This window comes from Coffea arabica, chromosome 10e, assembly GCF_036785885.1.
Source record: "Coffea arabica cultivar ET-39 chromosome 10e, Coffea Arabica ET-39 HiFi, whole genome shotgun sequence".
Taxonomy (NCBI): Eukaryota; Viridiplantae; Streptophyta; class Magnoliopsida; order Gentianales; family Rubiaceae; genus Coffea; species Coffea arabica.
Window position 1 is genome coordinate 48,444,801 of NC_092328.1, and position 11,524 is coordinate 48,456,324.

The 11,524-nt window shown below is 37.5% G+C and overlaps 1 protein-coding gene across 2 annotated transcripts; it reads left to right on the forward strand.

Annotated features, from left to right (window-relative positions):
- Positions 1-64: 64 nt before the first annotated feature.
- On the forward strand, positions 65-11,363 carry LOC113712332 (kinesin-like protein KIN-4C). Of its 2 annotated transcripts, none has more exons than XM_027235700.2 (28): positions 65-203; positions 405-565; positions 757-903; positions 1,000-1,152; positions 1,253-1,503; positions 2,643-2,821; positions 2,952-3,076; positions 3,701-3,737; positions 3,887-3,978; positions 4,054-4,170; positions 4,388-4,501; positions 4,601-4,684; positions 4,760-4,946; positions 5,198-5,298; positions 5,404-5,502; positions 5,570-5,683; positions 5,750-5,866; positions 5,947-6,027; positions 6,972-7,043; positions 7,129-7,219; positions 7,318-7,349; positions 7,515-7,600; positions 8,379-8,450; positions 8,563-8,781; positions 8,871-9,006; positions 9,636-9,731; positions 9,882-10,529; positions 10,660-11,363. In XM_027235700.2, the coding sequence occupies exons 2-28, from the start codon at positions 437-439 to the stop codon at positions 10,984-10,986; spliced, it is 3,906 nt and encodes a 1,301-aa protein (XP_027091501.1). In that variant the 5' UTR covers positions 65-203; positions 405-436; the 3' UTR covers positions 10,987-11,363. The 2 variants fall into 2 exon arrangements, with proteins under 2 accessions (XP_027091501.1, XP_027091502.1); XM_027235701.2 differs by having other exon boundaries at positions 9,639-9,731.
- Positions 11,364-11,524: the final 161 nt, after the last annotated feature.

Below are 11,524 nucleotides of genomic sequence, written 5' to 3' on the forward strand. Positions count from 1 at the left end.
CCTTCGCCTCATTTGAATTTCGGACTCCAGCGCCTTTTCTTCAATTCACTTTTTTAAAGTTTGGAGTTCGCCCTTTCCTTTTGTTTTCTTCTCTGTCCACCGTCCCTCCCAATTCCCCGTTCAAAATCAATCCAACCCTCAACGGTCACCCCTCCCATCCTCCTCCGTCCCAACCCCTCATTCCCACCTCTTTCTCCCCTCAGGTACAGTTCAAACTATTCAACTACATTTTTCACTCGTCACTATACATTTTGGTTGATTTATAGAATAATGTGGTTAATGAGATCTCGAAGGTCAAGATTAAAATGATGGCCTTAGAGTTGGATTTTTGATTGTGTGTGCAGGCTCAATTGAATCTAGCTAGGGTTTCTGTTGCTTACTTCTTTTCTTCTTTCCTGTCGTAGTGATTCAAAATTTCAAATTGCATTGAGTGGAGATGGACAGTTCTGAAGTTAAAGACACATCTCAGTGTGTGAGGGTTGCAGTCAATGTTCGGCCGCTTGTCACTCATGAGCTTGTTGCTGGATGCACTGATTGCATCACCGTTGTCCCTGGAGAACCACAGGTACTTGGGATGAGTATTCTTTTGTTTAATACTTGGAAACTATATAATTATTACTATTATTTTTTAAAAAACATGTGCTCTTTTGATTGAGAATTTTTTTTAATTGTGTGTTTTTGGTCGCGAATTTTTAGTGGAGTATTGAGATTTAGGTGCAAATTGGGAGTTATTGAGGTGTTTGTATGCTCAAACAGGTTCAAATTGGATCACATGCCTTCACATTTGATTATGTGTTTGGGAGTGCTGGGTTATCATCTTCACGGATATTTGATGAGTGTGTGGCTCCATTAGTTGATGCACTCTTCCACGGCTACAATGGTACTGTTCTTGCGTATGGACAGGTATGGAACCTGTTTCTGATATTAAATTATTTTCTGCAACTTAAAGTCCTTTTTTTGTGTTTCCTTACCTTGTTCAAAATTTGTTTCATGTGAAAGACTGGCTCTGGAAAAACATACACTATGGGAACTAACTATAATGGAGAAGACCATAAAGGAGGAGTTATTCCTAAAGTAATGGAAACCATATTTTCACGAGTAGAGGCTTTCAAAGCCTCTACAGAGTTTCTTATAAGAGTATCTTTTATTGAGGTATGGTAATTTGGTTTTTCGGTGTATTATTACTAAAGTCTCATAGTTCATGTATTGACCGCCTAATTTGGTATCATGTTATTTATTTTATGATTTGCAGATTTTTAAGGAAGAGGTATTTGATTTACTAGATCCAAACCCCCCTGCTATTGCAAAAGGTGATGGGGCATCTATAGCAAAACCTGGCCCAGCAAGAGCTCCCATTCAAATTAGAGAAACTGTCAATGGTGGGATCACACTTGCCGGTGTTACAGAGGCAGAGGTTAGGACAAAAGAAGAGATGGCATCATACCTCTTGCGTGGTTCAGTATCTCGTGCTACGGGGAGCACTAACATGAATAGTCAATCAAGGTGTGTGCATTGTTTTAGTGTTATTGATAAAATCTACCTGTATGTCTGTAACTTCTTAGATTTTTGTGCATTGTCTATGATGTTGACTAACGTAGTTAATTTTATATGGAGGTGCTGATTTATGTCTTCAGTTACATGATGATTCTTGTGTGCTCTTTACTGTGTGAGTCATTCTTTTTTGTAAAGAGAGCAGATACCAAAATTACTCAGAATTATGGATCCTCTAAATCATGTTATCTTGTGCTACTCTCTCTCTCTCTATCACTTCTCTGCTTAAATTACTTTTTTCAATCTCCTTCAAAAGCGTTAGGGCATAAACCTGTATATAATGTGGATTAACTCTGCAAAACTAGCATTAGTTAAACATTTATGCTTGAGGGATAGAGATTTTGTAGTTTCAGGTTTTGCTTGAAAGCAAAAATTGCTTGTGAAGATGCCAATAATGAGCTGGTCAATCAACATCATCCCCTTCTTTTCTCTTCTGCCTCCCCTTTTTTCTGTTGTAATGTTTCTGTGTCAAGAATTTACTGATATTTCTCTGGATGTCCCTGGGTTCAGAATATATATGACAATTGGAGTTACTTAAACAAAGGTGTTAATGGTGTCTTCAAGTTACTACAGTCATATGGCGCTTACAGTAGCTCTAACTCTTAAAATGAAACTCAATGTATGCTAGTTGGGTGCTGCCTTTGATTGAAGGATACGTAGTGTAAGAGTTAGTTTCTAATGACAATTAGCTTGTTGCAGCTGAGAAATTAAATCAGATCATCACAATCTTCTGAAAAAATGTAATAACTTCTCGTTTCTTCATTGTAGCCTGCACTTGTTTTAGGAGAAGTAATTTTTCTATTGTTTTTTACCTGTTTAATTTCTTCTTTATCACAGTAAATGTATCGGTCTAGCTGACAGAGTTGTGTTAACAAGAAGTCTCATTAATCTTGGAGCATGTTTCCAATCTTAATACGAATTGTCAGTGCTCTCTTATTAGCACCCTAGTGAAATCTGTAGAGAGCACTCTAGATAGGTTGCATACCTTGAAGAAACCAGCAGATTTAGCTGTTTTCTTGGCCTTTCTTTTAACTTACTCTTTCAGTCATTACAATGAGAATTTTTTAATGTTAGTGTTATATGATTTTCAGTCGTTCGCATGCAATTTTCACAATATCAATGGAACAAAAAAGAACAAGCAGTTGCTCTAGTGGAGACATACATGATGAATTTAGTGACGAAATCTTGGGTGCTAAGCTTCACTTGGTGGACCTAGCAGGTTCTGAAAGAGCAAAGCGAACCGGAGCAGATGGGATGCGTTTGAAAGAAGGTGGAACTATCCTTGATAACTGAAATATATACTCTGGCTACTGGACCTGCTTGATGATGCTTTTTTTTCTTTATTGTTTTTGCTACTTCTCATTTATTTGGCATTCTTTTTAATTGAAAATATGGATTAGGCATTCATATCAACAAAGGGTTGCTGGCTCTTGGCAATGTGATTAGTGCTTTGGGTGATGACAAGAAACGGAAAGAAGGTGGTCATGTTCCTTATCGAGATAGCAAATTAACTCGGCTGTTGCAGGCAAGAGATGTTTCTTTCTTTGCTTCCTTATTCATCCTTCCCAAGTTTCTAAACAACCATATATTATAATATGGTGTTCATATGTTAGTATTTCTTACATTTCCGTCTACTTTTCAACCTTAGTCATAATCTTTCTTACGAACAAAATTTTTTCTATTGCTTTATATGGCATTGTGTTAGGACCATGCAGTTAACAAGTAAAAGTACATATCAGAATGAACTCTACGCGTATTGAATGCAAACATAAAAATCAGCTTATTTCAAAGTAGTAATCTGTTCTTGAATCTTCATTCTCATTTTCCTTTTTCCTTTCCAATCAGAAGACATGATCTTTTCTGGTTTTTGTTCTCTGTAAGTTGTTTATATTGTTTGAACTTTTCTAGAGTGGTGGCTCCTATTGATGCTCAGTTCTATTGACAATTTTCTCTCATAAGGATTGCATTGCATGCCTCCATAAATACCATGTGTCCTAACTAATCCTGATTGTGCTTTCATTTTTTTAACATGATTCACTATATTTGTGGTTGTCCTGTCTGGCCAGCTTGATTTTCCTTGCGTGTCCTTGATGTTATATGTAATTTAAGCAAATCTACCATTGCTAACCTTGGGAATATTCTGTTTCAGGATTCTCTTGGAGGGAACAGCAAAACAGTAATGATTGGTAAACTTTTAATTTCGTTTGCCAAGATGCTTTATATCTGTCCTCAGGAACATGATATGCTGTTTTATTATATGATTTTGCTGGGCATTTCATCATTTCTTTAATTAATGTCACTTAACCTCTTCTATCCTTTTGCATTTATGTGGTAGCTTGCATCAGTCCAGCAGATACAAATGCAGAGGAGACACTAAACACTCTGAAGTATGCAAATCGTGCTCGTAATATTCAAAATAAAGCAATTGTAAGTTTAATATTGTTAAGAAAAATCATATTTTTTTTAATTCAATCAGTATACTCACCTACTTTTAATTTCTAGATCAACCGTGATCCACTGGCAACTCAGATGCAAAGAATGAAAAATCAAATTGAACAGTTGCAAGCTGAGCTTCTTTTCTTTCGTGGAGACTGCACTGTTCCTTTTGAGGAACTTCAGGTTTCATTTTTCCTCATAAGTGTCAGTCTGTCAGTTTCTTAGTTGCTGTGATTGGGAGGATGATTAAAATGATTATCATTGTGTTGGGTTGTGCATATAGATTTGAGGTGGTTACTTCTTGGAGCTAATACAAGAGGCTGTATTATCCTTTTAATTAATAACCTCTGTCCATAAGTGTGTCTCGGGTAGAAATTGACTTGTTCCTTCTGCCCTACAGATTCTTAAGCATAAAATTTCTTTGCTTGAAACAAGCAATGCACAACTACAGCAGGAGCTTCAAGAACGTCGAATTACTTGTGATCATTTGACACAACGAGCCCTAGATGCTCAGGTAGTTTTATTTGTGTAATTGCCAATGTTAAAATGATCTATTTACGGCATCCAAGTTAGATGCATTTTTGAAGCCGCTTACATCAAAATAATGTATTAGGTGGAGAGGGATAGGCTTGTCATGAAGATTGAATCAGCTCGAAGTCAAAAATCGTGGAATGAAATAGATTCTGATTCTAATCAGGTAGATAGGATTCCTGGTCAATTTGCCATGTAGTTTGGGAAACTTGGCTAATATAACTTTTCAAATTTCCTACAGGATTTTGATTTGTTAAAAGGATATGTATCCAAGATACAAGAATTGGAAGGAGAATTATTGCGGCTACAAAGTGCTAACCATTTAAGGCGGAATGATTTTGTTGACTACGTTAGTTTGGATGATAGCGGGCTTCATTCAAAAGATAACTGTTTTGCAGAGTCCGAAACAAAAGCTGATAATTTAAGTGGTGAGCTACCATAAGCTGTTCCATGATAATTATGTACACTCTTGTTTCTGTGTTTGTTCGGGTGGCTGCTATGCGGTGGATGTTTCTTGTTGTGGCTTTCTAGTATTTTATGTAGCGCATTATCATTGACTCTGCTTGACAAGAGGATTATGTTGCAACAACTTGTACCTGAATGGTCGTGATTTATGTTTGGAATTTGACCAAGTTGATTTCAAGTTGCTGGTAGAATAATGTTCTTTCATATTTGTTAGGTGTGTTTGAGGATGAGCAGAAAGAGCAAGAACATTCTTCTCTTCAAGAAAAATTGGACATGGAGCTCAAAGAATTGGACAAAAGACTTGAACAGAAGGAGGTATGTGGTATCTCTTCAAGTAATTATATTGGTTGGCTTAAATCTAGAAGCAATTGTTACTTTGTAACTTCTGATTTCACCTTGACCTATTATATCTGTTTATAGGCTGAGATGAAGCGGTTTGCAAATCCTGATACCTCAACTCTTAAGCAACATTATGATAAAAAAATTCAGGAGTTAGAACTCGAAAAGAGAGTCCTGCAGGTATGTCTTTGAGTATGATGATTTTAGTTGATAATTTCTTTGTTTCTGAGCTAATTTTCTATTGCAGAAAGAGATCGAGGAACTTAGACATAATCTTGCAAACATATCATCTACTACTGATGATAGTGCTCAGAAGCTGAAGGAAGATTATCTTCAAAAGTTAAATGTCCTTGAAGCTCAGGTATTCCTTCAACTGTTTTTTCCCCCACCAAACTTTATGTCTGGATAATAATTTCGGCCTCTGCAGGTTGTCGAGTTGAAGAAGAAGCAAGATGCTCAAGCCCAGCTTTTGAGACAAAAGCAAAAGAGCGATGAGGCTGCAAAACGACTACAGGATGAGATACAGAGGATAAAAACACAGAAGGTACAGGGTCTTGGTATTTGATACTTGTTTAGATATAGAGAATCCCTTGCTTCTTCTAATGGCATTCTATTGTCTAAAAGGTTCAATTGCAACAAAAGATAAAGCAAGAATCTGAGCAATTCAGGTTATGGAAAGCATCACGTGAAAAAGAGGTCCTTCAGGTACTACAGTTTTTTCACTATTCCATTTGGCTTCTTCTTTTACTACAGATTTTTACCAGAAGATGGAACACCAAACTTAAATAGTGAAATTATGAGTATTAGGCTCTAGTGGTGCCCTGGTGCTATCTCATTGACTCGTGTTACTTTTGTATGGATAGCAAGTTGTTAAATGTGGTAATGTTGCTCATATTTTGCATAAGCTCTGAAATAATGGTAAATGGGAATCTTTGAGCCACAAGACAACATGTGCTTATTTGATTGAAAGATAAGAGTCTGCGAGGGACAAGAAGGCATTCAAGATCCAAGTAGTAGAATTGCAAGTACATAAACAAGTCATTTTAATGGTACTGAAGTAGACAGGCACTAACAAAAGTTTCCTTATACTGGCGAGATTTTTGTCCTATTTAACTAGACTCTAGATGGAATCTTACATTGGATGAACCTTAAAGGTAGCAAGTAGGTTCTATTAACGATTTATCGAGAACCTGTTTCCACTAAGGGAGTTCTCAGCTTTAGCTTGTTTCCTGGATGTGTAGTTTATGTCATGTTTTTAGATGTTGGCAGACAGAGTACAATGTGGAAGTAACTACACGTGATGTCAGCCTTTGTAAATAAACAATTGATTCAAAAATCAACAAACATGTATTAACATTTTTAGTTAGTGCGTTGCTTTTCTAAATTGGAATCATGCTCCATTTCCAGAATGTAAGCCAGTACTTCCTGCTATTGAGAGTTAAGACTTCGGTATTAGCCTGTAGCGAAATATATTTTTTGTCGGTCCCACCACCCCCAGCCCACCTCCCTTTTAGTTTTCTCTGTTAAGGCAATTAGTGCTTTGCAATGAAGGAAGCATTATAATTTCCTTATTCGTATACAATGTGCTCCTGTAGTATGAACTAATTTTCTAAGGAGGCAATTGTATATCTTTTGTATTTCCTTAACAGCTAAAGAAAGAGGGAAGAAGGAACGAATATGAGTTGCATAAGTTATTAGCGCTCAATCAAAGACAAAAGATGGTGAGTCATTCTTTTCTTTTTCCTCGAATTACGAAACTTATCTATTTGTGAAGAACCATTCTTTTCACTCTCAATTGCATGTTAGGTTTTGCAACGAAAGACAGAGGAAGCAGCTCTGGCCACTAAGAGGCTTAAAGAGTTGCTAGAATCTCGGAAAGCTTCACGTGAACTATCTGGTAGGGATATGCTCTATTACACAGTCCTTAGACTAGACATCAATTTACAGTTTATGGTCCACTAACATTTCCTCTATTACTCTTGCATTTTTGTCTAGGTGTTGGAAATAGCAGTGGCCCTGGAATCCAGGTATCTTAAACTAATGTTTACATGCACATGTTCTAGTGTTTGATTGATTAATCATTGTCCTAGTGTTGTATGAATATATGGAATATCTCTTTAAGGGGTTCCCCAGATTGCAGCAGATGTTGGTATTCTATTATGCATCCAACTAATAAGTTTTCTATTCAAAAGGCATTAATGCAGGCAATTGAACATGAACTTGAGGTCACTGTACGTGTACATGAAGTTCGGGCAGAATATGAGCGTCAAATCGAAGAGTGAGTTCTGTTACTTTACAATTACAATCTTTTTTGTTGATCCTTTAATACTTGCTCAAACTTTAGTATCCTATTATAATGTCGCCCTAAAGTTCTAGGCGTAACTGTTCATGTGGTACAATTTCTTATTTGATGGCCTCTGCAGTATAAATTTACTTTTACTTTTGGATTGATGGTTGGATATGAATTACAAAAGGGCGCAAAGTTAGTATCCTCTCAGAATCTTACTAAGATATGCTGTGGATGACACAAAAAAAATATGTAGCAGATCTGCAGCACATATAGGCGGCTGGTAGTGTTTTATTCTTTAGCAATTTGAGAAGATAACAACAGTGTCAAATTCTTTACTTGGTTGAACTATGCCACAGCATACTCTTTGTTGAGGTTTATATTGGGCCAGAGTTTTCCTGATTATGGTCACTGTTATCCATTGCTGACAATCACAAATAGAATATGTAAAAGGTTTCATTGTTCTGATTCAGCTGAAGTTTTTGCCCCAAGAGTATGGATTTAGGTATTCTTACCATTTGGGTGGTGTAGGGTTGCCAAATGAGAATATGGTGAAGTGGGCTATTCCACGGATTCCCTGATCTTAGTAGTACTTATGATGATGCTTCTGTAAACATGAGAATCATTACCTCACTTTTTGATGAATCTACTACTAAATGTTTGTAATTTGTCTTATCATCACTAATTTCATTATGTTAGTGATCCGTTTGACACTTACTAGAATTTACTTTAATACCTGACTTTCTGAGAATTTTCTCTGTAAATACAGGAGAACTAGAATGGCTAGGGAAGTTGCAGAATTAAAGGAAGAGGCACAGATTACGAAACAAGGAAACTTAAGGTTTGACTTTGGGGGCTTTTGTTATCTGGTTCTAATTATTTTGAGATTTTATAATATCATCATTCACCTGAGGGATCATATAAAATTAATACTTTGGCTGTAACGGTTGCAGACACACCATGTCTCCTGGTGCAAGAGATTCAAGAATTTTTGCGCTTGAAAACATGCTTGCCACCTCATCCAGCTCCCTTGTTTCCATGGCATCACACCTGTCAGAAGCAGAAGAGCGTGAACGAGCCTTTAGTGGTAGAGGACGATGGAAACAAGTTCGATCTCTTGCTGAAGCAAAAGATGTCATGAACTTTTTATTTAACTTAGCTTCCTCCTCCAGGTCTGCATTAAAAAATAGATCTCCTTACAGAGTATATGACCTTCTAAAGCTGTGTACTGAAAAGGGTACTTTGGCATTGTTTCTTGAAGATGCCAGCTGATGGATCGTGAAGTTTACTGTAGAGAGAAGGATGCTGAAATTAGAGACCTGAAGGAGAAGGTAGTCAAGTTGGTTAGGCAGATAGAACTACAAAAGGCTGATCTCCTTCGTCAAGAGAAATTTATGGTTAGTGATTCCTGAGTCTACAACTTTTGGCTTATTTTCTCATCTGAATATATTGTGAATTTTCTTGGATATGATGACTTTTGGGTTCAAGTTTTAAGAACTTATTTTCCTTTTGAGAGTTGGTGAATATTTGAGTGCTGCACCTAGTTAGGGGTATAAACAAGTCAATCTGAGGCCCTACAGCCAAGGTGTTCAGCTGGTTTGGTTGCTAACTTGCTTAAATGTCATCTTCAAGTTTGCTAGTTGCTTAAATTAGCTTAAGTAATATGAGCCCAATCAATGGATTACAATTAGCTTGGTTGTCTTCTATGATACTTTTGTGTGTTTTATAGACTCGTGAGCAAGCCTTGAGTTTGTTTCACAAGTCAATCAACTAGAAATGTGGGGTGTTTTCCTATTTGAATTCACAGCAGATGTGAAGCTCTTATTCATAATTGTCTGCTGTTTCCCTCTTGGTGTCTCGCCTTGTTTGTCTTGTAATTATTCCCATCCAGTTCTCTGTAGTTTCTAGCGGTGTTCTAGTTGATTGACCTCTCCAATTCAGGAAGGTTCACAATTAAAACTTCCCGCATAGGCTTCCTTGTCATATTGATTACTTAGTTATTAGCCAATGACTTAATCTTTTGTAGAAGTTGGCTGCCAAGAAACCCAAGGGAGAGGCAAAGAATGGTGAAGATGCATCAAAGGGTGGTGCTGAAGGGCACATATATGATTTGAGGCCCAAGGTAATTCTTTTTAAGCTGCAGATACATCGTTGCAGAGTCCATGAAAATAGATGACTCAATTTCTTTCTTAAAACTTTCAAATAAGAGTAATTACTTCTGGCCACCTTAATTAGTGACAAACAAGTGAAACCTTTGCCTTGTCTTTATCAGGGGATACGACAGTCTGTCATCTTAAATGGTGGCTGGAATAATTTGCAATCTTTGGAAGACATGGATACCTCAGATTCAGAATATTCAGACAATGGCCAAGGGGATGATGACCATGAGTTGGGACATACTGATTTGGATGACCCTGAGTGGTCCCTTACAAATGGAAGAAGAAGGCGTGCCAAGAAAAGGAACTCCAAGAATAGCAGCCATTCTGGCACAGCATCTCATCCCATATCTGCCAGTGATTCTGAAGGTTTGAATACAAAGACATCAGGTGGGGAAGATAGTACCGGGAGTCAGAAATATGAGTCTGCAATCTGCTGCTCCTGCAGTAAGAAGTCTTTGTGCAAGACAATGAAATGTGAATGTCGACTTGCTGACGGCATTTGTGGGACATCTTGTGGCTGTGATCCTGTAAAATGCAGTAATAGAGAATCAGCACTCACCCAAGAGGACCATGGCTTGCCACCATCAGAAATTGTTGGACTGACTAGAACTGCTTCAGAGACTGATGAAGCAGATGGAAGTCACGTCCTTGCTTCTCATGGTGCAATGTTACTCCAGTCCGCACTTTCTGAGAAACCTATGATCACAAATGATGAAGGTGGACCCAGAAGAAAGCCTTTATCTGACATTGGAAATACTCTGGTATGTCTGTTTTACAATCTTTCTTGTTGTCACTGATGTGTGTGTTTCTTTGATGATATCTGTTTCACACACAAGCGGGGAGTGTCTTAAGACTTCTTTAGGCTTTTCTCATTTAGCTATTCAATTACAGGCAAAATCAAATGCTCCAAAACCTAATCAAAGAAAGAAATGGCGGAAATCTACTATTCAACTTGTTCCAGCTCCACCACCTGCCGCTGAACCTGAAAATGTTGAAGGATCTGTAAAGCCTGAAATCAGCTCAAGTGAGAGTGATATTTCCTTGAAATTACCCAGATTTATGCGTTCTGCTTTCGTGCACAATAATCCTTTAAGAGAAAGGAATTCAGATGCACACAGTGATTCTACTGTTATGAAGGAGATTGGAGTTACAGCTTCTAGAAGTCCTCAAGAACAATCGAGAACAACAGATGAGAAAGAAAATAATTATAAGCCATAATTTCCTCTGCTGCAGTTATTGGTTTGATTAATTTTGTACAAGCTGCTTTTTCTAACATTTTGAAGAGATTGGAGGTTCTTTTGGTGTTCCGTAGTAGGCGATTGGCTCTCGTGTAATTTAAGTAGTGGCTGACCTGTAGAACCGCAATTTGTTTCTCCATTGCTGGTTCCAAAATTGCTGATTGAATCTTCAAAGTGAATCTCAGAGCAAGCTCTTTATGACCCGTAAGGCGGTGCAGTTGTAAAAGCTCTTCTGTTCATCATGCATGTCCATTTTTCTTGCGCTTGTTGATGCTTGGAATTGACTCAATATGTAACGAGTTTATAGCCTGATTAACTACTGGCTGGCAAATGAATACATTCAACCTGGTTGGACTATGGCGATTGATTGCAAAAGAGGTGAAACTAATTCTAGAGGCTTCTGTTTTCTTCCATATTGTGCGCTAAAATCACGTAAGTTTTTTTCTTTTGGATGGTTTTAGTTCTCGTTATCCTTACAGGTTACAACATGCCTCTGAGATTACAAATTACGTAACAGG

Excerpts from the sequence above, each read along its gene's own strand:
- LOC113712332 (XM_027235700.2), top strand. The coding sequence starts at position 437 with ATGGACAGTTCTGAAGTTAAAGACACATCTCAGTGTGTGAGGGTTGCA. Across the intron at positions 4,685-4,759 it reads TAGATTCTGATTCTAATCAG|GATTTTGATTTGTTAAAAGG; the intron begins GTAGATAGGATT and ends AATTTCCTACAG. Across the intron at positions 6,028-6,971 it reads GTGAAAAAGAGGTCCTTCAG|CTAAAGAAAGAGGGAAGAAG; the intron begins GTACTACAGTTT and ends TTTCCTTAACAG.